General features: G+C 39.0%; 1 protein-coding gene across 7 annotated transcripts in view; it reads right to left on the minus strand.

Moving 5' to 3' along the window:
- Positions 1-26,078, minus strand: part of FARS2 (phenylalanyl-tRNA synthetase 2, mitochondrial) — a 246,729-nt gene that overhangs the window by 159,165 nt on the left and 61,486 nt on the right. For all 7 annotated transcript variants that reach the window (XR_011092656.1, XM_068670807.1, XM_068670801.1 and 4 more), the window contains 2 exons: positions 17,193-17,352; positions 10,108-10,239 (listed from right to left, as the gene is read on the minus strand). Coding sequence is in view for 6 of the 7 variants with exons in the window: in XM_068670807.1 (XP_068526908.1) it covers positions 10,108-10,239; positions 17,193-17,352 (292 nt within the window). In the remaining variant the exon portion in view is untranslated. The remainder of the gene's footprint in view (positions 1-10,107; positions 10,240-17,192; positions 17,353-26,078) is intronic.

The raw sequence follows: 26,078 nt of genomic DNA on the forward strand, positions 1-26,078 counted from the left end.
TTTCTTAATACTTAAAAAAAAAAAAAAGTGGTGATGGAGAGAGGCACGTATTTCAGCCTCCAGCAGGCACACAGGAGAGCTGTGTTCATCCGTTCTGCTCACCAGCTAGAAATCTGAAAGACAACAAAAGATGGACAGTAGCCACACCCTAACAAAAACCTCTCCCTCCAGAAAAGAGAAAGCAAGTTTGTGTCTGTGATTTAGTAAAGAGAAATACTTCCTGAAATGCTCCATCTAATCTCAGCTGAATTAAAACTGTCTCAGCTGAGCTTTATGTAGCAGAGTAAGGAACAGTTAGGGACGTGCCTGTAAAATTTCTTCTCCACCCTCTGTTGGGTAGCCCTGACGAATGTCCTGGGAATGGCAAAAATGAATATTACAACGTAACAAAAAAACCCAGAGGGTTTCCTAGACTGATGAGGAATTATATTAGGCTCATTGGACTAACCCCTGGCTGATTAAAAACATTCAGCATTCATCACATAACCATGTGGTAATTCAATACTATTATTTGGCAGTATTTTCATTTGCATAAATAAAGCCAAGGGAAACACCTTCTTTGTGCTATAAATTGTTGCTCTTCAAGGTTTTTGAGAGTAGCACTTTCTTTTGCTTGGGAACTGCTTAGTAAGCTACATCCATCATTATTTAGCCTTCTCTTGTGTGTGGTGCTCTAGTCCTGCTGCTGGATCCCATGGAGACAAATCATACTGAATTACTAAACCTTTAATTTACTTTTGATTAAAAAAATAAAGGGAAGGAGGGGTAATACATACATACAGGCAAACTGCTTCAAATGCAATAAAAACATGAGAAGATGCAGCTACACATTCGACTACCTTTTTTTTCCTTAGATTGCAAATGGACTAAAATCAGCCTCAGATGCTAGGCAATAGCTTTCATTGCTAGATAGAAAAAAGTACCATGTACCAGACAATCAAATAACCACTCTCGCTGGTTTCAAGACTAATGTTAGACTGAGTTAACACTTTTCCACAGACATTTTTGTGCAGGAAAAAATAAAGCATAAAGACAAAGTAGTTTCCCAAATTGTGAAGATAAGAAACATAAATTCCAACTAAAAGTGTGGTCTTGCACCACGAAAGGGAAATTATCCTCTAAATCCATTGACAGCAGTACTCTAACACTCAACTGGCAAAATCATATGGAGCCACAAACTCAAATGGCCATCCAACTTCTATAATAACTACTTACTTCAAAATCCAATCCTCTAGTTACTTCCCCACAAAATACCCCTGTAAATAAATAACACACTTCTCAGAAATAGGTGTAATAGAATTGTCATAAAATGGAATACTATATTTGTTCATTCTATACAAACACATACAGATTGGGAGTAAGCTTATATTAATTCTTTCTGAAGAACACCAATTCTAACATACATAATGAGTCTGTCAAAGGTAATAAAATCAGAGAAAGCAACATTTCAAAAAATTTTATGGATTCCTTCTAGATGAAAATCTAGGTGAAAAAACAGCTTTAAAAATAGAGCTATAAATTAAGGAGGAGACAACAGGCAAGTTATCTTGACAAGAAAAAGGGAAAGGTGGGGGAAAGGTATAACTTCATAACACAGCACACACATCAGACCTAGTGGTGTAGCCCTGGGTAGCAGAAAAAGAGAAATAAATAAAAAAATAATAATATATACTTTGGTTCACTGCAGCACCACCTCTTTGCAACTCATTTCTGTTTCAGTTTACTTATCAAGGCAAGACCAAGTCTTCCTTCCAGGCACCTCAAAAGAAACCAAAACAATATCAAACCCAAAAGGCAGTCTTCAACCAAAGCAGGAAATAAACTCTCCTTGATTTCTTCTTCTAGCAGAAAGAAGGGAGAAGAAAGATTTTCTGTATAAAAATCATCCCAATTCAAAAATGCAAACTCCTTAGAACCTGCAAAGTCCCGAGAGTCTGGATCACATGGAAGAAATGAGGGGCAGTGGGTACAAGCTGCACCAGTGACAGACTGATTGCACTTAAGAGGAAAAGTTTTCACTGTGAGAACAATCAATCATTGGAATAATCTCTCCAAGTATGCGGTGGATTCTCCAATACTTGATATTTTTTTTTAAGTTCTGCTAGACAAGGTGTTAGACAATCTTGTCAAGGCCCTGCTTTTACCACGAAAGGGATTCCTAAAAGCCACCCAGGTGGCTATAGTCAGAGCTCCTCTCCTTGTACACATAAAGGCTGAATCACCATACATTTTGGAGGGAAAATCGGGTCCTTTGCACTATTACTTATTCCCTTCAAAACTGGTCAGCACTGTCTTAGGCACACACTTCTTGAGATGTGCCATGCACATACATTTCTGGGTATCTGTACAAAATACTGCAGAATACAGACAAAAATTCAAACACATCTTTCTCTAAAAACCCACAATTCCACACCAGCTCCATATCTGACTGGCTAAAGCAAGGTCTCAGGGGCTGCCAGCTCAGTGGAGCATCTCTAGAATTAGCCAGCTGTGACAATCTGTTTTCCTGTTTACACCTGGGGGGTAGAGGGGACCACAAAAAATCGTAAGAGGCCGTATTTGTCTCATTTTGTATTTATTTGGTCATTTGTCTTTTGTCTCTATTTGTGTGCATATATACACGCACATTTACCTGCATTTATGTATGTGCAGACATAATCACTAGGATAAGCTGAGACAAAGGTGACTCAGAAGTTTAGATATAAACCTACAGCTTGGATTCAACTCCTGTTTCTGCAACAGACAACTTCTGAGACCCTTGGGAAGTCACCCAAACCCAGATGCTTCCTAATTTCCTATTAATTTCATTTAATCTGAAACACTGCCTCTTTGTGGGGTATTCACATTACCTTCGGGTACCTGCCCAAATTAGGAGAGGAGGCTCCCCCTGCAGCCAGTCCCAGAAAGAGGCTGCTTGGCAGAGCGATCCAGAACAGAAGGCTGAGTCATGCCTTCAAAGCAGAGTGGAAGACCTCCTTTCTCTACAGTGTATGAGCAGAGTGTAGGAAAGCTAACTCTCTTGCAGAGGCTGCTCACACCTGTGCCTGCAGCATGCATGTATGTGTGTGTCAGCCTCCCGTGTATTTCAGTTCTCGTGCACAAAACAGGGATGACGACACTTCCCTGTGGTCTTGGGAGAGTAAGTACAGAACAGACTGGGAGACGTCAGGGTGCTGCTGCAGTCATGTGGTTGCATAGGAGACAGGCAGTGACCTAAAAAGAACAGATTTCAAACGCTTGAAAGGCTTGCAATGGAGAACTGTGATTTAAGTCTGCTGTGCAGGGTTTGCTTTGGATGTAATGTGTGGGAAGGACTAGCCCACCCTTCAGACCCTATCCTCGCTTTTATCCTGTGTTCTGGGGAGGCCCCAGCTGCTCGAGACACCAATAAACCTCTGTAACTTTAATTTCACCTTGAAGCATTGCAGGAACGTATTTTAAATGCATTATATTTACCCTTATACACTATATCCATATACACACATACAGCTTTAACTATTTCAAGGTCCCCACAGAGAGCTGTTAGCATAGATAGAACATGGGTCTGCATACTATTTAAGCCACATGCACCATCTGCTCCAACATTTTAATGTAATTTACCAGGCAAGAGCTGAACAGGAAAAAATTGCTAGATGAAAGATATTAAATTTCCCCTTCCTCAAAACACTCCCCGCTGATTGATATATGAACCGAACTCACCCATAACTAAAATTTGATTTAAGAACATATTCATAAATTTAAAAACAAACTCCCCCCTATGTCTGCAAGGTAACATTGACATAATTTTTTGTTAACTACTAATTTACTGCCCACAAAGAATCATCCAAATCTCATAATCCTTTTGAAAAGAAAAAAAAAAAAAAAGGCAAAAATGAGTAGACAGGCTAAAAACTTAAAACTGTTATTTTGCTTCAGGCAGCAGTTTTGAGGATCTTCAATAAATGAATAAAGATTTTTTTTTTTTTTACTGCAGCATTACAGCCAAGGAAGTTCTCCTTGTAAAGACTTGTATTTGAGTAAAGGTGGCAGCCCTGGATCAAGTGCTATTTAAATTTTGGAAATAAAAAGGCTTCTAAATGGCAAAAAAATTACACATCAGGAATCAGGCTTCACCGAAGAGTACACTCATGACAAATAAACTTCCACCTTTTAAAACAAAAGCAAGGATTTGCAGAAATCACAACAAACTCCTTTCTTTGTGTTCGACAATATTCTTGAAGATGTTTCAACAAGGTTGGCAATTTTTTCTTCATAAGAAGTGTGTACAAAATTAAACAAGAAATATCAGAAAAAACACCTTTGTTATAAATTCGGGATATGACACTCGGTTTCAAGACCAAGACTGGCCATAAACTTTTAAAGCTGTAACTGTATGCAAACTGTTGACATAAAGTTTCCTTCAGAGCCTTTCCAAAGGCGCAGTGTCTGCTCAGTTCCTCGCTAAGACCATGATGATCTCCTTCTATTCATGCTGGAAAACTGAAATACACTTCCAAACCCCTACACTATTGCCTGTTACATTCAACTTCAAGCTGACAATTTAAAAAAGGAAAAGAAAGAAAAAGGGAGAGGGGAGTTTCTTAAGAGCGTATCAGTGTTATTTTCTGATGGGTAAGGAAGAAAAAGCCTATCCGCAGCAAGAAAGTCTCACCAACTCTTCCTGCAGGTAGCCTAAATACAGCTGCCATTGTGATCTATTACCTCAGGAAATGAAAAAACAACCTGAGCACCCACCCAGAGGTGAGCAACTGTTTTACAGAGTGCTTCAGACCACCCAGCACTTCAAAATCAAATGATAGAAAATTTCACAATGACAGCTAAAAACAAAATCCTGTTTTCAGCTCAGGAAACCGAGAGCTGCAAGTGTGTATCAGCAGATCTACGTCATGTTCCGCTCTTAAGGCACCTGTCTGTGCTACTCTAAGAGTCAGGATACAGGGATGTACCCACCTTAGGTCTGATGTGACATCCTTAGGTTATTTTCCTGCAGTACATCAGAAACGCAAATACATCAAGAAGAGTCTTACCAAAAAAAATGGAATTGTCTACTGTGTCTGCCTCTCCCCCCCCCCCCTTTTTTTTTTTTTTTTAATGAATGGGAGATTTTTTGTTTCTTGGTTTGGGGGCAAACTTCAGTAGTCCAATTTTCATGCTTCTGTCCCAAGCTAACGTATTCTGCAACAGTGAGCACAGAGAACATTGCCATTGATTTCAATCAGCAAAGGATCACACCCTAACTGCTTCCAATTTCACAGGTACTAAGCAACACTATGATCACCGCCTCTGAGTAAGCAGCATCCTGTATTCAAAGGTTTTAATCATATAATTCCATACAGACCTGGGAACTTCAGCAGCCACCAATGAACACAATCTTCATGAATCTTGGGTAACAAACTCCTGAAGCACAGAAATAAATACCTTGTGTGATGTTAACCAATGTCAGTTCTACTGTACCATAGAATTTTCTCATCCCCTCTTTGTGGACCTAAAACTGAGAATACTTGCTACTATACTGTAACGTTTCTGTATTTTTCCAGTGTTATCCAGAATAAAAATTATTTTTCTTTACATTAAAACGCATATAAAACATTCCTATTAAAGTTACGTAGTCAGGTGCAGTTTAAGATGAAAAAAGTGCACATAAAAATGAAAAATTAAACAGTACAGTAAGTTGTATTTTATACTTATTGAATATTAGATTATAATAGAGATCTTCTGTGTTTACATTACAGTAAATAACTGCTCTAGTTTTAGCACTGTCAGCCTTGGGAGAACATGTAACAATATTTGTTACAATTCTGTGCATCCTTGCATATTTTTTCCACAATTATATAAAGTCATAGGGTGCATGTTTTATTTTAAAAATAGCAAATATTACTGTTAGAAATAGTAAATATCACCATATTCTCCATTTGGTCAGAAGAGACATTCCCAAATACACACAACTCCTATTAAAAATATTGAGTAGCTGGATTGGCTTTAATGCAAATGGTAGCTACACTGCCTACCAGCTTTTATTTGCTCATCCACACACCAAGACAACAGAAACCTTACTCACTGTTAACACACAAAATCTGAATGGTTCAGAAGAGTGGATCATCCCCACTGCCTAGTGAAAGACCAAGAATGAGGCTGGCTACCCCTCCTGGGCAAATCCTAAACTGATTTAACATACAAAACTTAAAGGGGAGATACAGCACTGTGAAAGTCCACAAAATATGAAGCAATGAGTCGCCACAGGAAAAAAAAAAAAAAGTGCTAGTTTGTTTTGCTGCCTGCTATATTTGGGTTCTTTACTACATCTACACTGTGGAGATCTAGGTCAGAAACTGGAAATCTAGCTTATTAAGAAGCATGCGGAGGGAGCAGGGGAGAAGGAGAATCCTACAGAGTCTCTTTGCAGTTCTCAGAAGAAAAAAAGAGCATAGCAGAAAGACAGGGGATGCAGCAGAGTGCTATCAATACATTTGAACCGATTGACCAGTTTTACCCTATAACAAATACATTTCTATTTACATGCACTGAATGTCTGAATCACTTTCAATTTTAAAGTGAAATCAAAGAAATCAAGGAAAGGTTCCTGCCCAAACATAAGAAGGCATCAGAAACTTCAACAAAATAATCACTTTCAGCAAGTAGCAATCTAACAAATATAACGCCAATCTCAATTCCATGGGGCATTAAAGAAACAACGACATTCTTCAGTCTAGACTAAAAATCTTAACAGGATCTGTCAATACCATCAAGATCTGTTGCATGAGGAGGGTGACTGCTAAGGAACTACAGAGAAGCAATTTCATGCAGGAAGATGTCACTGACGGATCTGCCACTGTGATATCGCCTTCAGCCAGCATAAAGACACAGCTACTCAAGGCCCAATATCCTGGCCCTGCTGTAGCAGGGACCTTGTCTTTTAATCCATCCGTAAGGCATAACCAGTTCTTCTGCTATCATAGATAGCTCAGAAACACAACAAAACTGAAAAATAAATAAATAAATCATCTGTGCGGGCTGTTTAAGTTACAGCCACCATCAGTCACCAGGCACATGCAGCTTCTGCTTTGAGTGATTGTTTCTGATTGCCTTACAAACCAGTCTTACATCGGCGGGCAGTAACACGTACAAAAAAGGATTTGAGGATTTTAAAGGTAAAATGCTATCTTTCTTTCCCTTAGGAAAATATTTTCTTATGGAAGGAAAAACAATGCTTGCCAACACACATTAGGTTTCGGAAGTGTGCACTGTAATATTCAATATCAAGTGAAGACCAAAAAAAAATCATAAAACAAAAATCCAAACCTGCAAGATACTAGAAATGATACAGATCACACACACAAAAAAATAATCTGTAAATTCTGTAAATTCATCAGTTTATTCTCCAGTGTTTTTTTGTTTTTTTTGTTTTTTTTTTTTTATCTCCAAGCTGTGCAGCACACCATAAAAAGATCTTTCTGTATTTACCTGGTAAACCGGCACACCAAGAGTGAAATATTCCTTCAGCACAAATTTAAACAGACAAAAATGAGTAATGCTTCTCTTTCATTCAGTCCTACTGAGGTGTTTTCTCGTAGAGCCCATGAAGAGATTGAGATGGGAAGAGGCAATTTGCAGTGCCTATTCTAGACACCTGACAACGGAAAGATACAGAGCAGGGAGGTGTAGGCACCAGCATTTACTCTCTGGTCGAGGAAATACGCCTGTAGGGTTGAGTAGAGTTGGAGCTTGTTTAAAACTGAAGGCTTTTAAACTAAACCTTCAGTGTTTCAAAGATGGGACTAGAGTAATAGCTAATACCTATTGATTGTGGATACTAGAAACATTAGAGACATTCTAAAGGTAGCAGGTAAGTATTAAGGAAACACTTATTTTCAAGATAGTTTTAGAGGATACTCAAGTCCTAATAGGAAGAGGAAAAAAAAAAAAAGATGAAGGAGAAAGGAAAGAAAATTTTCACCTTCATTCTTTTCCACAGAGTATCTTTTTCTGGACTTCTGCATTTTCAGTTTTGGGCAAAGGCAGATTGCTGCCACATCACACAAACACACATACACAAAAAAACAACTATGGGTTAGTAGTAGCAAACCTGGCTTCATCATAAAAAGATGCAGTTTGGCATGCCAGGAAACTACTGGATTTATAAATTTTTGTGAAAAAGGATTAAAGAAAAGAATGCTCTGAGCAGTAGTAAGCAGGGGAGGCTTGTGTTTGACTCCTTACTTGATTGAAAATGTGAATTAACTTGTCTGCAATGTTACTTTAAAATCAAATAAGCTAATTGTTAGCCAACACAAATTATTACCACACTTCTTCCTCACTAAAAGTAAACAGATCTCAATGCTTCAAAAACTACATTAGACTCAGATGCTGTAATCACGTATTTTTGCAATTACCAGGGGGAGCTGAAAAACAAAAGTATGGCTGCATAAAGTGAAACTCCTAAATGAAGTGAAAAATGATTGGCACTTCTTCAACGGTCCAACCCTCTAAAAGTATCTTGCTAATAAAGGAAAAGAACCTGTCCTTCTTTGTGTTTTGTTTTGTTTTGTTTTTCTGTTTGTTTGTTTTTCCAACTAATAATACAAATTCACAAGGTGTTCAAAAGCTAGACTTGAATTAATAAATTCATGTTGTCTTGGAAGATTAGAATTACAATAAATAGTAGAGTTTTGTTGCAGAAGGGATATAACGTTGAAGACCGTAATTCAGAGAGGTGAGAAAGAGCTGAGACAGATTAAATTGAAAATTTTGACTGCTATAGAAAACTGCCTGTTGGCATTTCATGTACATTCATTCACACACACAAATAAACACATACAGTAATTGTTTCGGGGCCACAGTTTAGCTCTCCTCACACACATTAAAAGAACCTAAACATAAGAACTGAGCAGCATAAAAGCTTTTAAAGAAGGAAGTCTGGCCATTAGCATATTACATCTGATCAAAACAATATTACACAGCACTCTTTCACTTCTGAGGCTGATCAGAACCTGTGTTATATTTACCACACCATGAACACAACAGCCTGATAAAGTACATTGGCATAAAGCATTAACCCATTGGTGAGAAACTCTGGAAAGGAATTCATCTTTATTAAAGTAAAATGATCATATTAAGACATATGCAAGCTTTGAAGAAAATAAAGCAGTGCCAAATAACTGGGGCCGTTTATAGGTATCCTACTTGGACTTCAAAAGAACGTATTTAGAGCACATTAAAACACAATAGCTTTGCAAACCAACTGCAGTGAAATCAACTGAGTATTCTATGGCTATATGAAAGCGTGCTTGTGAGAATTAAACGGATCATAATCCAAAAGGCTCCCACACCTAATAACTAATACTGAAAGACACTGACTGATGGAGGTCTGAGCGCTGCCCTGTGCTTAAGCAGAATTGCCTATTGTCACTGAAAAGACAAGCATGTTAAATTCTCACTGTGAAAATAATAATAATTAAAAAAAAAAAAACCAACATAATTTCCCCTCTCTTTCCTTGTATTCATATATAAATTTTGGAAAGCAAATAGTCATGTGACATTTTACTGTCATAATTCCAATTTAAATCATGTGGCTCTTAATGAAATTTACAACCTCACACTAACAAAGCTGAGGATAATAGAGGAAAATCAGAACCAAAAAGCAACCTATCATTTACCCAGCAACTAACTAGCAATATGATGATTGAAGTCACTTTCTTCTTTCTACATGTTACAGATACCGGAACACTCTCATATTTCAAATACTAGGGGATGCTATTTGCTCACAATACCTTAAAATCATAACTGTGCATGCACTTGACTTCTCTTCTAAGTCAGAAAAATGCACAACCTAATTCATCAGTTTCTCTTTTAAAGCTGGGATCCGTCTGTCTCCTTATCGCAGAAAATGAAAGACAAGCTTTCTGTTTGCAGGCTCCAGCTCACTCAGTTGTTACACTCCAATCACAGCATGGAAGGACTGCCTTCCACCTGAGGACTATTTGTGGCAGCTGCTGCTAACAGAGATGCCTGCACTCACCAGGAGAAAGGGGGGCATTTCAGGCTATGAAACTGATTGCACTGGAAGTGTTTGCTAATAGAGATGTCAATGAAGTAAAGGAGTTTCAGTACCTGAGTTAACTAGCTGTTGCTCCATGACCCCACAGCCCAGGACCTCCAGCCATTCTCCTTGGAAGTTGATCTCCATCTCAAAGGAAGGGTGAGTAAACGGGAAGTAGCAGTCTACCCATCTGACTTGCAGTCCTGTAGCAGTGTTTAAAAAAATAAATAAATATAACGAGTGTATGCATAAAAGGCCATCCCTCCCAACCATCTGTAAAACTTGCCCTTCAACTAATGACACCAATTACAGCAATCCAGAGAAAATAAATAGCAAACAAACTAATTTACAACACTTGTGCAAGGCGATAAATCTTAAAACTTGTGGAAAAAAATGACCATGTCTTCCCTAATATGAAAAACACTTTGTGCAATTCAAGCACCCTTTGAAACCAAATCTATCATTTGTCAAACTCTAGCAACCACCTGGCATAGAATGAAAATGAGCCAAGATCATTGGAAAGTCAGTAATTTTGTTATTCTCTGCACCAGGAAATGACTAACTGCTCCTCACAGAAAAACTAAGTCTTAAATTTTCCATTGCATTTTGCTGATCAGCTAGGCAAGCAATTTTTTTCATCAGAACCTATTTAAAATATAGAGAGATTCTTTCTGTGTATGTTTAAATATAGATGTTAAAAATATATGTCTATACACGAAATTATATGAACATATACACAGGCAGAGAGAGATGTACAGCATTATTTAGGTATGCCACATGCAAACACAGAGAGAACTCTGGACCTGTGGAGCTCCCAAGAGACCAGCTTTAAATTTTGCATGGATGTGAAGTGCAAGAGTGCAGTGGCACTTGCTAATTCCCTCTCCTCCCCACATCTCCAGTCCCACTGAGGAGAGATGGGAACTACCTGACATTGCAGAGCAGCAGAGCCAGAAGAGGGCAAGGTCTACAGCACTGTCAAATGCAGGGCTGTAGTCAAGGACCTCATTATATTTGATGGGTTTTAGTTCTTGTAATCATTTACACAAGCAGTCTGTTGCTAAAGATTTTTCTCTAGCCATTAGGTGCCAGGAAAAACAAGGTTTCGGAAACATGAACCATAAAAATTCAGAAGAGAATTGAACTGCTAATCCTCTGCTCAATGCCTTAACCCCAATACCATCCTCCCCTTCAGCTAAGCCAAATTCTAACCATCAGTAGGCTCATTAACAAGCCGGCAGGCCCAGTTCTGAAAACAAAGGGCAGAGCGAAGGTTGTTTGGGTGATGGAACTGTTAACACCCCTGGTTTGGCTTGGGGGCTTTGTTTCATAAGAGGAACTTAATGTGAAAACCCATGATCTATACTGAGAGTTTTTCAAATCAAAACATTTGTTGTAGCCTCCAGAATTAGGTTTTCTTTGATCACTTCTGAAACATTAGATGTGGCTACAGAAACAGTAAGTTACAACAGAAGTATGCATGTACAGCCAAACCTAAAAGACCTGACAGCTACAAGGTACGTTTTTGGATGTAATGAACTTTCAAATGGACTGGCAGGTTTCAAAACAAACACATTGGTACTTCTAAATTTTCTTCTCTCTCTTAAAATTCAACCTCAGCGAGTTTATACATTAGACGTGCTTTGATAATTTTACACAAAGAATTCAGAAAATTGGAAGCATTAGCAATTATACCATTTACAACTATATTACAACTTACAGCGATCAATCACCGTACAGTGTTTTTGTGTACATAATGATAAAAAAAATCACATAGGTGGGATACAGTCATGTGCATACAACAGAATGGTATGTGGAAAACAGTTTCTTAATTTCCCAATCTTTGTACAAATGCGTTTTTAATCCTAGGGCTGTATAATTATGCATTCACTGCGAAGCTATGCACACAAAATATTTTCATTTAGATTGCAAAATTTGCAACTGCAGCAAGAATGACATGGAATTTCAAGTAGTTTGATGTTCAGAAACAACATTCTGACTGTGGTTTCTTTTTAATCATCTAATTACTTTAAAAAGAAGCTCAGAAAAAAGAAAAAAAAAAAGAAACTATCTGCTTTTCATTCTTAATTAAATTTTAAAAGATGAAAAAAAATAAAGTGTTTTTTGTTGTTGTTTGTTTTTTTGAGTTTTAAGACTTCTAAGTACTTTTCTTAAGGGACACTCATTTTAAATGTAAATATGAAAAAAAAAAGAATAGAATATATTCACAAGGAAGAATATAAGGGGGGTGTCGAGAGGCAGGAGACCTTTTCTCCATTAACACCAGCGACAGGACCCGCGGGAACAGGGTTAAGCTGAGGCAGGGGAAGTTTAGGCTTGACATCAGGAGGGGGTTCTTCACAGAGAGAGTGGGAACACTGGAACAGGCTCCCCAGGGAAGTGGTCACTGCACCGAGCCTGACTGAATTTAAGAAGAGATTGGACTGTGCACTTAGTCACATGGTCTGAACTTTTGGGTAGACCTGTGCGGTGTCAAGAGTTGGACTTGATGATCCTTAAGGGTCCCTTCCAACTCAGGATATTCTATGATTCTATGATTCTATGATAAGAAACAGCTCTCACCTTCACTCTGCTCTCTAAATTAAGCCCATATGACATGTAATTGTATCTATCTGTAGCCAGGACACCCAGGAACACCTCTGCAAAGTCTTCTTTGAGACTTCTGATTCTGGAAAACTTTACTGAAAAGCAGAAGGCACTCAGCCTTCAGCAAGATTAAGCCTCTCCATAGAGAATCACAGAATAAATGGTTATGTTTATTATTTAGACAAATTATTGTCTTTGTACTCAGCATATTCCCAGGATTAAAGGACATTGCTCACACTCAGAAAATTAAAACACTAAAGACTTAAAGGATTGCGAAGATCATGCATTCTGTAGTACCAGATAATTTACTTGATTAGGCCTGATATATTTCTGCATATAAAGCCTATAGTTATGCTGGTAAAAAATCATCTTTTCTAGACATTTGAGGAGGCTGAGAGATGCGTATCTGACCAAAAACCCAGGGGTGCACTTAAGAGAGCATAATGCAGAATCTAAACAGTGTCTGATCACTGGATACAAAATCAGTAATTTCATTAGTTACAAGGAATTATTTATATTAGCTCATCCTCATGATGTCCATGGGAGTCCTTCCAGTGGGCACGTGTACGTTAGCAACCTAGGTATTGCATCTCCAATGAGGAAGGAAAAATTTAATATTTATTGTTATTTCTAAGTAGTGAATCTAGGTAAGAAATTGGTCCTAACTTGCACTCGAAGTGATGGTCTTATCAGATATTAAACTAAACAAGTATCTGTCAGTGCTAGTCTAATTGAGTCTCATGATCAAAAAGGCTTGACCAAAGGCACTAAAAAAGAAAAGAAAGCAACCAACACATCAAAGCAGTCTATTGCTATGCCGTGGTGTTGAAGCAACAAAGCCAGAGACCCAGATGGTTTTTGCTGACCAGAAGTTCTCTTTGTTGCTGTGAGGATTATATTTAGAGAAACAGTCTGTGGGAGAGAGAGGAAAGTTGTGCAAGGAGAACAGAAGGCATTGAGTTGGGGCCACCAGAGAAGTCAACTGCTGAGTAGCCCACACCTCCAATTCAGCTAATATAAATTGTCGATGTTAATTGTCAGCGTCAATGCACTCTACAGATATCAGTACAAGAGTTAAAAAGAAAGATGAGAGCAATGTGTTTGATTTAAATGACATTCAGTGGCTGTTTGATGACAACTAACAATAGCAGAACTATTAATTAAAATACGGCATTACACATCTTCCCACCTTCTCTTACAGGTGCCTAGGAATTTGTTAGGTAAATATGACAATAGTGAACCACTACAGAAAACTTTGAGGAGAATCTAATGAAAATACTACAAGACGAAATGAATATATTTAGGGACAGGCTTTCAACCAACACATGAGAAACCAGTATGCTCAGCTTTGAGCTCAAAACCCTTTGCAACTTAACTTGACGAAGCAGCTGACCCTCACCACAAATCTCTTTGCTTTCCAAAATCCCCACTGCTCAGTTCCTGTAGTTGCCCCAGCAGGATAAGAGCTACATTCATTAAGGCTGTCGTCTTGTAAGAAATGGGATGAAAGTCGGAAGCATTTATCAACCGCGTGGAAACACCCCAAATACAACTGGGTGTAGCCTATTCCACCCGGCCAGTTGTGAGCCACTGCCCTCTGCAAGACTTTTGTGTTGTCACGAGAGACACACGAAGCACAGCAGCATACCCAAGACTGCTGTGGGCTGCAGTACTTGTGAGCCCTTTCCACCTCCACATTGGTGTTTTCTCAGCAGAGGAGCAAATCAGTGTGTGTGCTTCCTGAAGACCCAAATGAGAAATACATTAACAGGAACATGTGTCCAATGTTTTAAAGGCCACGCTTCCCTCTTTCTCTATATATCCCAACAGGTGAAATCTTGTTTCTAAAACTGTAGCAATAGAAAGGCAGGAACATTTCTAGACAGAGATTTGGGAGGGCTTTTTTGTTTGTTTGTTTAAATTTTATGGGGATTTTCACACCCCTCATTATGTAAAAAATTGTTGTAAAAACAGGGACTTCCCTAATGGGATAAAAATGACAGCAACGGCCCCCACTAGTTGTATGTGTTTGTTATAAGACAACTAGAATTTGCAGCAAACACTAAAAATAATACAAAAGGGATAAATATTGAAAGGTGATAAAGATTGAAAGTGTAAGCAAAAAAACAGAATGAGAATTAGTTTGGAAACAGGTCCTTGGAAACCAGTATACCTGGGGAAGATAATACAACACATTTATTTAATAACAGGCAAGTAACCTGGACCTACTCCTTATAAATAAAGATGACTTGGTCAGAGACATTACTGTCAAAAGCACCCTTGACTACAGTGTTTATAAGATTGCAGAGTTTAAGATCCTAAGGGGCATGAGGAGGATGAGTAGCAAAATAAAATTAAAAATAAAAAAAAGCTGTCGAAACATGAAAACAACCCGGTTAAACAGTAAGCTATGTAGTGAGCCCAAATGCAAATAAAAAGTATATGAGAGATGGAAAAAGGGACAGACTCCCAGAAAATGCAAACAAATACTACTTGGGCATGCACAGATGCTGCTAGAAAGGCAGAAGCCCAGCTGGAGCTCAAACTGGTTTGGGTTGTCACAAATAACAAGGAACCTTCTGTAAGTAAGTCAATAACAAGCAGAAGTGTAAGAAGAAAAGGCTGAGATACTCAGGGCCTTTTTTACTTTGGTCTTCACAGGTGAAGTCAGCCCCCAAACCTCTATATCAAGAAGCAACTACAAAGAAATGGCAAACCACCAATAGCAGGGGAGGGCTGAGTGAGGGACAAACCATACGAATTGGACACATACAGGTTAATGGGACTTGATGGGATGTATCAGAGAAATGAGACACAAAAATTAATTAAAAGTAAAGTGAAAAAAAAAATTAAAGACAACAGGTGTCAAAATATAAATTTAATTATGTGTGCCTCAGGTCACTTACATTGCGCTCATCTTGTACGTCTAGTGCCTGGCATGAAGTTTGCTTCTCTGAGTATTACTTTCCTGTTTTTATTGACAGCTTACAAGATCAAGACAATGAAGGAGAAATAGCATCACATTTACATGGGGGAGTGGGAGTGGGGTAAAAAAAGAGAGACCATCATATTTAAATCATTATATATCTTGTCTTTGTGTTTCAGGAAAAATATTGTGTATATAGACATAGAAAATCCCTACAGTAAGAGGCATCTACTTTCAGTCTGTATAATTTTTTTAATGTCTTTCTAGCTATCATGTGAGCTCTGGAAAAATTAATAATAGCCAACATTCTAAAGCTTAAAGTGCTGCTTCTGTCAACAGCTAGGGAAGGATGTCACTACAGTTTCAAATATAACTAATAATGGCTAAGAATTGCTTATTTCAACAACATCCTTAGCATATGAGGTTCATCTAAAAATACCATTCTTCCAATTGCTCACTTTGATCCTAATTTTATGCATTTCAAAAGGCTGCTGTTAAGTCAAATACACATGCTGCTAAATACAACCACAGAAAAAACTGAGTTCAGGAACCTAAAAAATTTCTGTCCATGCAGGATAAAACAAAAGCTGTTAAAAGTTTCTCTTGCTGTAAATTCTTCTTTAGAATATCAGAATAATATTCAAAGAGTCATAGAAAGGACTTGTTACCATCATCAATCCACTCTTGGAACTACTGCTCTAAATTCAGTGGGCATCTTAAAAGAGCTTTGAAAGTAGCCAGCATTCTCCATGCATCCTAATGCTATCCAGTATTTCCTCAACAGAAAAATGAATCAGTTCAGAAGAGCAGCCTCTTTGCCAGGAAATAGCATTAGGGCAGCAATTTTAACTCAGGCCATTTATAAATTCAGCAGCTACTGAAACCAAAAGCAGGTATTTCTGAGGAGAGGATATTTCATTCTTATACACAGACATTCATTACCCTTTCTCAGTCCACTCTAAGTACCAAACAACAATTATTTTTCATCTTGGTGCAAACTTAGCAAACACTGTCTCCCCTTAGCTGCGAAGTTTTATTTATTCATGTGAGGGAAGTGGTAAGGGCACTCTGCGGTCACATATACCAAAGCAACACATGCACATATGTACACCTCCTTCTGCCAAGCTCCGTGCTGCCAGATGAGAGCCTGTATTTGGATCAGACGTGTCCCTATCTGTATTCATGCCTGCTACGTTACCTGAACACACTGGCATAACTAAAATCTCTTCAGCTCACAGCATTCTGCGAACCAGTATTCAGGAAAATTAAGAGACGAGTGTGTGGTGTGTTGGGCTGTGTTTGATAATTTTATAAGGTGCACATATAATAGTATTTAAATAAATAAATAAATAAATAAATAAAATGCAGACTACAGGTGTAAGACCAATCAAAAATTAAAAGACACTTGAATGGAACTCTTATACAAAACTTAAGACAAAAATGTAAATAAAGAATATGGATGAGGACTCCCAAAATTACAAACATGTATGACTATTTCAGAATACCAGCTGTCAACGTCACCCCTCCTGAAGTCTCCCATTTTTGTTATGCAGCAAAATCTTTCTCAAAAGTATGAATGCCCACTGCTACCAGCAGGCCAGGAAAAAAGGTGCAAAAACCTACCATCACCAAAGATGTGAGTCATGAGTTTTGTGAGCACTTGCTTCAGATTGAACTCCACCAGCCTCACTGCCTCCATGGTGTGACATTCTTGTTTGTGTGCAGTGCGATGACCTTGCTCAAACAACTGGAAGCTTTCACCATCTTTGATGTTGGAGAACAACTAGAACAAAAACACATACAAACAAAAGAAGTGCTTTGCATCAATGGCTTTCTAAATTTAAAAAAAAAAAAAAAGGAAGTTTTATTGATTTAAGTGAGAAGTTTACCTGCTATGCCTTCACCATGAGAAACAAATGTAAAAGCTGTGATTTTATACAAATCCTATTCAATAAACACTACAATACTGAATATTTCTGTTCTTGTGATGATGTAAGATTTCTTTTGTTTCTGAACTGTATCTTCAATAATAATTTATAAATACAGTATATTCTTCAATATTATTTATAAAGGAAAGCGATCTCCTTTCTTTTTTTTTGATATTGTTACTTTGAAAGTATCTCATTTATTTAGGATGTGGCAGACTTGCTGCTCTTCATTCAGAGGCTGCTCTCCACCACATTTGCTGCAAGTTGCAGTTTTCTGATTTCCTGTACATTCCCATACATTTCTGTCCAGGAAATCCCAGGCAGATACATACTGGTGATTCTAAATCCTCTCAAAGGGACCTTGGAGGTTCTGTGTCTTAGGAAGACAAACTATTTTAGACAGCAAAGAGGATTTTTTTTTTAAATCTTTACAACTATATAGCTCTGTTAATTCTGGAGTGTAGGGAGCTAAATTGTGAAAGTGTTTCTAGTGCCCTTTCCTACTACCCGTTCCTCCTCCACCTTGCACCCATCATACACACAGAGGAAAAAAACACACATTGACATTTTCTGCACATCAAGCCTCCCAACATAGCTAGCTTTTATTCAAGAGATGCCACCAACAGCGTGTAACCTGAACAATCCATGGATGTGCACAAATGTTTCAGTTGCAGTTTGACTTCTACAGTACATGAAATGCTTTTAAAAAGTTCAGATAAACCTCGCGTAGCCTACAAATGCTGGCCACAATTAACTGACCAATTTGTAGCATGTTTCACACATACTACACATGCAGAAGGAGTCTGAGTTAACACAGCATGCAAACTAGCAGCTAAATTGATACAGGGTATTAAAAAAAAAAACAACACATCAGTAGTGTTATAAATGAAGTCTCAATTCAATCACAATCTAGTAATATTTATACTTATAAAAGATATAAAAGGTATAAAAGGCAAATAAATAGCGCTGGGCGTGCGGGGAGTCTTACGTTCCACCAACACGCACACACAAACATGAAACATTCTAAATATACAGAACATTGCTTTACATACTGAACCTGAGTACGCCTATACAATCAGAAAAGGTAACAAACAATCCTTTAAGTTCCATAACTTAACAGTCTCCATTTTCCATTCCTTTTCTTGATTACTAACAAGTCTCCATTTTCCATTCCTTTTGAACAATGTGTCTCGCTTTAAGTTGTCAAGCAACTTGATCTTACGAGGAGCAGCTGAGGGAGCTGGGCTTGTTCAGCCTGGAGAAGAGGAGGCTCAGGGACGACCTTATCGCCCTCTGTAGGTACCTTAAAGGAGGCTGTAGCGAAGTGGGGGTTGGTCTATTCTCCCATGTGCCTGGTGACAGGACAAGGGGGAACGGGCTAAAGTTGCACCAGGGGAGTTTTAGGTTGGATATTAGGAAGAACTTCTTTACTGAGAGGGTTGAGAGGCATTGGAATGGGCTGCTCAGGGAAATGGTGGAGTCACCATCCCTGCATGTCTTTAAAAGATGTTTAGATGTTGAACTTAGTGATATGGTTTAGTGGAGGACTTGTTAGTGTTAGGTCAGAGGTTGGACTCAATGATCTTGAGGTCTCTTCCAACCTAGACAATTCTGTGTGATTCTGTGTGATCTTCGGGCCTTATATATCCCGTTCCTCCTGGATCGAAGAAAAGCATATCCATCTCCTTTTCAAGGCCAATAGTCCAGGGTCAAAAGGCATGTCCAGGTCACCAGGGGGCGGAACAGCAAAGGCCTTCGATGGCTGTAGCAGCAGAGGGGCCCATGGCGTAGCAGTCGGATCAGTGAGGGAGCTGCGGGCTCCTTTACTATCTGGCAAACCACAGGTTTCTGACTGTGGCCCCACAGGGCTCTTTAAGGCCTCAGAGATTGCTCGCCAGGTGCCGAGCAATCCCACGGCAACCTTGTCGTTTTTAGTTGCAGAGTCCCACACTGTGGGAATAGAAATGTTGTTTTTGCAGAGTTACATTGTTTAGAAGGAGGGAATGTGGTACTGAGATATGCTTACAGTGATAAGAAAGTTTAGCAGGCGACCTAGTAAAATGCAGACAACCAGACTCCTTAGGACAATTAGGTGAAAATCACGGTGTCAAGTCAAGTCAGATAAGTGAAGAAACATTACCACTTCAAGCAGTAAAAATGTCAAAAGAAATTTGAAATTTAGCAGGCCGGCAACTGAAGTCCATGCATTGTTTGTGAAACATCAGATAGATTGTGAACCTGGATTACCCACTCAGTGGGGAAACAGGGGAGGGTCCTGCCATCAAAAGGTATATAAACTGTGTTTTGGAACTAGTAGAGGCGCTCTCTCCTGCTTGTGGGGCGCCCGCCATTGCAATCGCGAATAAATTACTACTTCACTGAGATCCTCGCCTGAGCCTAAGTTATTGGCTACGGAGTGTTTCTCACACACACCTTGATTTGGTTCCATGTTTCAAGATCATAAACTGTCCGATTGTTAATAAGGAGAATAAGCTGTAAGGTTACCAGGACAGTCTTTGTTCCTAAGGTCGTATGATTCCCCATAATACACAACTGCTTACCAGCGGGAGGCGGTTGTGTGCACAGGTCCGCTTCTCTCAGCTTGAGCTTCTTCCCAGCTCTGGTGTGCCCATTTCCAGCGACTTTCTGTACGAGCTTCTCTGAGCAGTTTGCTGAGTGTGGCCGAACCTATCTTCATGAGGCGATCAATGTGCCTGTTCCCGTCCTGGTCTCCGTTCTGCCAGCCTGTTCCTTTTCATTCCTTCTTTCTGCTTCTTTATTGATGACATAACTTCATCACATCGTGTTGCCTTTTTTTTTTTTTTTTTCTTTTTTTTTTTATCTTGAGGGCAGTTTCCCCTCTTATACCCTTCTCCCCACAGCAGTTCTTTTCAAAACAACTTTTCATTGGTCAAACAACTTTGCATATAACAGCAACAGCAAACACCCAGAAACTTCCATGCTTTAACGGCTGGAGATCAAGAAACCGGAGACTGCATGGAGTCTCCTGAATCACCCTTCTTTGTTGCCTCTAAACTCTTTTATATTCCTGATGGCCTCATCGTTAAGAGTCTAATGTTATCTCAATCACGGGGCTTTCCAACCCCCATGGCCACTCTCTCAAATCTCCCCCTTCTTTATTAATATCAATCATTTTCTCGACACGAATTACCACTCCATATACAACAGTAGCATTTATATTTGTATTGCTAGTCAGGAGGAGACTTGGCTGGCAGACTGAGAATACACCTCTCAAGTTGATCTCCTTAGTGCACTGCAGAAAAATGCAAAATAAGAGCAAGAAGAGAAATACTAAAATGATAATTCACCAGTCTAACAAAAACATTTTTACTAATCAAAAGGCCACAGCTTGACAAAACTAGGTATTACACTACTAAATGGCAGACTTTTTAATCAGGTGCTCACTTGAAAGGATTAATCCCCACACACTTCCTACCGCTGCCATTACTTCTGCTCTGGCTGGAAGAAGCAGATGATACCCACCCAGTAACTAATTTACTGTCAGCAGGACACATTAGCTATCTACCACCGGGGTCTGAAAGCCAAGAGGCTTTCCCAAAAGCCAGCTGTATGGAGCAGATTCAGTTTAGGCTCCCTCGGTAGGCAATGGACAGAATCAGGCTCCCTGACACGGCCATTTGGTGTGGCCACGTTGGATTCCTGCTCTGGGCTGCCCACTACAGGTAGCTTTTGGCTTTTTCTTTTTTTCTATCGCCTGAAGAGACTATCCTCAGTAAACCAGAAACATTCCTCAGCCTACAGGGATTTTCCCTCCTTGGACTGTAACATACCAGATGTACACATTAAAACAGGTATTACATGGACACGCTTTTCCATACCATTGTGTTACTCCTGGAATGCTCATATTGCAATTACTTTCTAAGCAATGAAGCAATTATTATTTTTTTTTCAGCAGATTGGATCAGACGTGCCAAGAAAATGCATGCAAGGACCACTAAATACATGTGTTGGGTCATGCAGCAGCTCCCCAACCTTGCCTCTGGCTTGTCCAGCCAGACCATCCATAGGCACCCCACACAGGCCGAGCGTCCATGTGGTGGCTCAGGGAGCTGGGCTGCGAAACGGGTCTGGGTTAGAAGTGAGCATATCATGTAAGGTTATCAGCATATTGGCTGCATTGAGAGGTGTGCTGGCATGTGGGTCACGGCAGGGCCACTGTGGGCAGCAGCATCAAAGGCTGCCAGGTCTTGAAGGAGTTACTGAAACACAGGTGACAGTAACAAAATGGCTCCCTTTCAGTCAGGCGCTACGACTCCTTCCGGCATTTTCCATAGATGTTCTGTTAGCTCCTGTCAATTCCAGCACAACTGTGGACGGGGCAATACTGAGGAAAAACAGATACCTTGTGGTTGCATTAATATTTACTCCCCTTTTTTCCATTCACAAATATTGTTATGTCAAGATACGCAATTTAAAATTGGTAGACCAGTCTCACTATAGTGATCACCAAACTGTGCTGAATACGTCTTGGATTAGAAACACTACTTCATTTCTACATACATAAAAGCCAGGGATGTCAAAATTTAAATAAAATAAAGAACCACTATCTCTCCTTTTTGATGTCAGTTCTTCACCAGCATATACATGAACAGATGGAAAAAAATATCTAAATCTTGAAAAAAAAAACACTGTCACATCGAAGATGTTACAATTTCATGTACATTTATTCCTTTGGTGCAGACTAAGAGAAAATGAAGTATTTTATTGTATTTGACAGGATTGATTATTATTACTAATTGAAGAGAAATTTCATGTAACCACGTGGTAAGTACCTATGCTTCTATCTACTGTAGAGTCAAGTTGTTCTTTAAGTAAATGCACTCCAAAAAATGAGTATTGTGTCATCATGCAGAAGTCAAAAATATTTAAGTTACTCGCAATTTACCAGCGTATCTGAATGAAACTGCATTACAAAGGCAGAAAGGAGTTGAAGTGACCTTACCATCTGGCATGAACTTTACCCTGTCCTCACATCAGGACAGTTCACACTAAGAATACAGTCAAATTTGGTAACATGTAGTGCCCAGAAAATACTAGTTTCTAATTGGACAAAGAAAAATGGAGCTATGCTCCTTTAAAAGCACTTCATTGTATTTCTCAGCATGGCATGGAGAACAGAAGTCACACACATGGTTTCAACATAGACCCCAGCATTTCTTCAATCACTTGACAGACTTTAAATCTCACACTGCTTCATTCTACATACATTTAATGTTGAGGGCAAGATTAAGTTTCTCTTCACAGGAGGCTGGCATTTATATTAGGTTTCTGATCAGGACAGTCTATACTATATCCTGTTTTTCCACAAAGTTGTCATCTATTATGCCTGTCAGTCATGCATACACAATTATTAAGATAATGAATACGTAATGCTCATGTACTTACCCTCACAAACAAACCAGCACTGAAGATCCACTCTACACAAGGGGAGTCTGCATGTGGCAGCACTTGTCCTTGCCACATCTAATACATTTTGACTCACTGCCCCAATGAACATCTCTATAAATAAACAAACAGCTGCACTCTAAATTCACTTACAAAGAGCAAAACATTTCCACTACATCTTTAATGTGCTGTAACACTCAACTGATGGATTAGGAATGATGAAGATGACGCCATTTGATGATGTCTCATCAAAAAGAAAACTTAATGCCAGCCCCAATCAGCCTCCAAGATGATGAAACTTATAAGTCTGCACCTCAGTCCAGGCAGTTTCATGTGCCAAAAAGATACACGGGCCATGGCTGCACAACAGGATGGTTTTTACTACATACCAATAAGCATTTGTTTTGTTACAAAATGGTGAAGATCATTTCAAGCAACAAGCCTGCAGAGCAGTCACCTTAATTTCTGGATTCTTCAGTTTTCGGTCCTCCAATTACAGTGAAGAAAGGCCTTTTTCTGCTTGTTTTGATTTTTAACCTAATCAAAGTGTTTCTGAAAAAAACAAATCATTGCTGTGTTTAATGGAAAACCATACTGATATTTTAGAACAACAAAGAAAAAGCAATGCTGCTCTACAGATATCAGTACAATGAGGCATATATATATAATAGGATTTATATTTCTGTTCCTGTGGGAATCAGAATTCCTCTATTTTTAAGTACACTAGGTTTCCTAAACACACTTGTAGCCATTCCTGCAGAATTTTAGAATTGCATTGAATTATTTATTCTGAAGCACACTGCAATATTTTTTTAGCTGCATGAGAAACAAAGTCCGAGTAAGAAATACTTTATATAATTTTTTATTTTTTTTATAATAAAAGATATAGTGGTGGCTTCCAAACTTCCTAGGCCATCGACCACTGTGAACATCTCACAGAAGTTCTGATGCCATTTGCCATAAAATTTTCAAGTAAAATAACAAAAAATATTATCTGTATCCTTGTAATCTGAAACTCTACTTATTATGGAACAATTTACAGACTACAAAATGGAAAATACCGTATGATACATGGAAAATACTGTTCACAACTTGTAAAGACATCTGCAAGAGTAAAGCCAGTTCCAGCCAGGCCCTTTATCCATGCTACTCGGCCAGATTTCAGCTTCAGGAATAAATTCACATCACAGTACTCCAGCAAAGTAACGCTGCTCTATTTTTAAGTAACATGGAAGATAAAGAACAGATGCCCCTATCCCTCTATGTCCTGAGGAGGAGGATCACCTCTCAGGCTCCTTGGGAGTGATGCAGGGCTCACCATCAATCTCAAACACCATCCTGGAGGCAGCGGCAGCACTTGAAGCTTGATGTGACACATGTTGGTGAGAACCCCAGCTCCGTAACCCAATGCATGCAGCTTGCACAACTGCCCATGTCTGGATGTGTTTAGGACGTATGCCCAGCAACTACTGGCACACAGTGCTAGAGATGGCACAAGCACAGAACCCTGTAGGGTGACAGCTGGGAGACGCCCATCCTAAAGTAAAATCTGTTTCTACGATTACCACCTACAGAAAAGAGGTGAATGGATCTCCACTTTAATACTATTATTCTGAAGCAGCCACAAATGCCAAATTCCCTCTGATTCATGCGACAGGAGGCAAATGCCCTCCATCAAAGTGACTGATACACCAACCCGCCTCCATGCCATCTGGTGACAGTCACCGACTCCTCACACACTGAGGAGCATCACCCAAATCAGAAGAAATACACAGAAAGGAGGATGTCCACAACCAACTTCAGCTGGGTCTTGTATCACCCCTTGGAAAAGCCTCTCCCTGCCACAGGGTGCAGAGGGGTAGGATCCATGTCTTTCCCGGGCCAGTTAAAGTCTTTTTAAATTACTTGTTCCTCGGTGCCATGCTAAGCACTGTTGCTATGACTCTCATATACATGGAGGAATAAAATAGTTTCCACACAAACATTCTTGCATGGACTGTAAATGCTCCAAATCACTTCGTATAATGGGCTGATCCCTGGAACACAATATATTTATTCGAATTTCCTTGCACATCAGGAGAAAAGAATGACAGAAGAAAAGGAGCTTTCATTTGATACAACATCAGAACAGAAGCACAGCGTCCAAAGGTGCAGTAACATACAGGACTCTGGAGAAGTCAAATTCAGTGGCACTGTTATGTCAGTCGTGACAATGAAAACCTAGCATGGTATGCACTGATTAAAGTAAATAAATAATAGAGGAAATAAAGAGGTCGGTCACTCAGGTGTTCACACCTACCCCAAAGCAAAAAAAAAAAAAAAAAAAAAAAAGGAACATGGAACATTTTAGGACATGAAGAACATGGCTGAGGTACACAAGTACAAAAAGACTGGTAAAGGAGAAAGAAATTATATGAAACAGAGAAACATCTAAATTTATACCACCTAGGACAAGAGTCTTAACACTTCAGGATATACATGATACAAACTCACAATACAGGAACATTTGGAGTTTTTTTTGCAATGATACAGAATGGCAAAAATTAGAAGTAATGCATGGGCTGCCCTTGCTTCTTAGCAGAAGATTTACATTTTTTTCCATTGCAGCAAAAAAGTTGGCATTTCATCCAAAAACATTTCAATGAGAAATAAATATGTAGCTCTACTTCTTCTTCCCAGTCTATTTATAGTTTTCAGATGTTAGCACAAACAAGCCTGATGAGAGAACCATTTCCCTATCTGAACAATCAGATATTGGGCTCCATTGGAATGAGGTTACTAAATTAGAGGAGAAATTCCTATGTTTTCACATCTGTTCCCCTTAAAATTTATGTATAATTCAATACAGACTATAAAATACTTTATGAAGTCTCCTTCCAATGTGTAAACAATATTTGTTCACAATTGAAAAATGTTTTGCGATTGCCATTGGGTTTATATTGGCTCCCTCTGGTGGCCAACAGGCATGAAGTGTCTTTGAGAGTGTATTTTGAGATTTTTTTTTCTTTCTACAAACTGATAAAGTAAAGGACTGCACCAAAGACTACTGCATAGCACAGAAGTAATTTCATTTCTAGTCTGCCCAAGAAAGTTTGATAGAGTTCAAATCTGACTACAACAGTATCGATATTGCAAATCCAAAGTGTTTATTTAT

Source organism: Anas acuta, chromosome 2 (genome assembly GCF_963932015.1).
Source record: "Anas acuta chromosome 2, bAnaAcu1.1, whole genome shotgun sequence".
In the NCBI taxonomy this organism is placed as follows: Eukaryota; Metazoa; Chordata; class Aves; order Anseriformes; family Anatidae; genus Anas; species Anas acuta.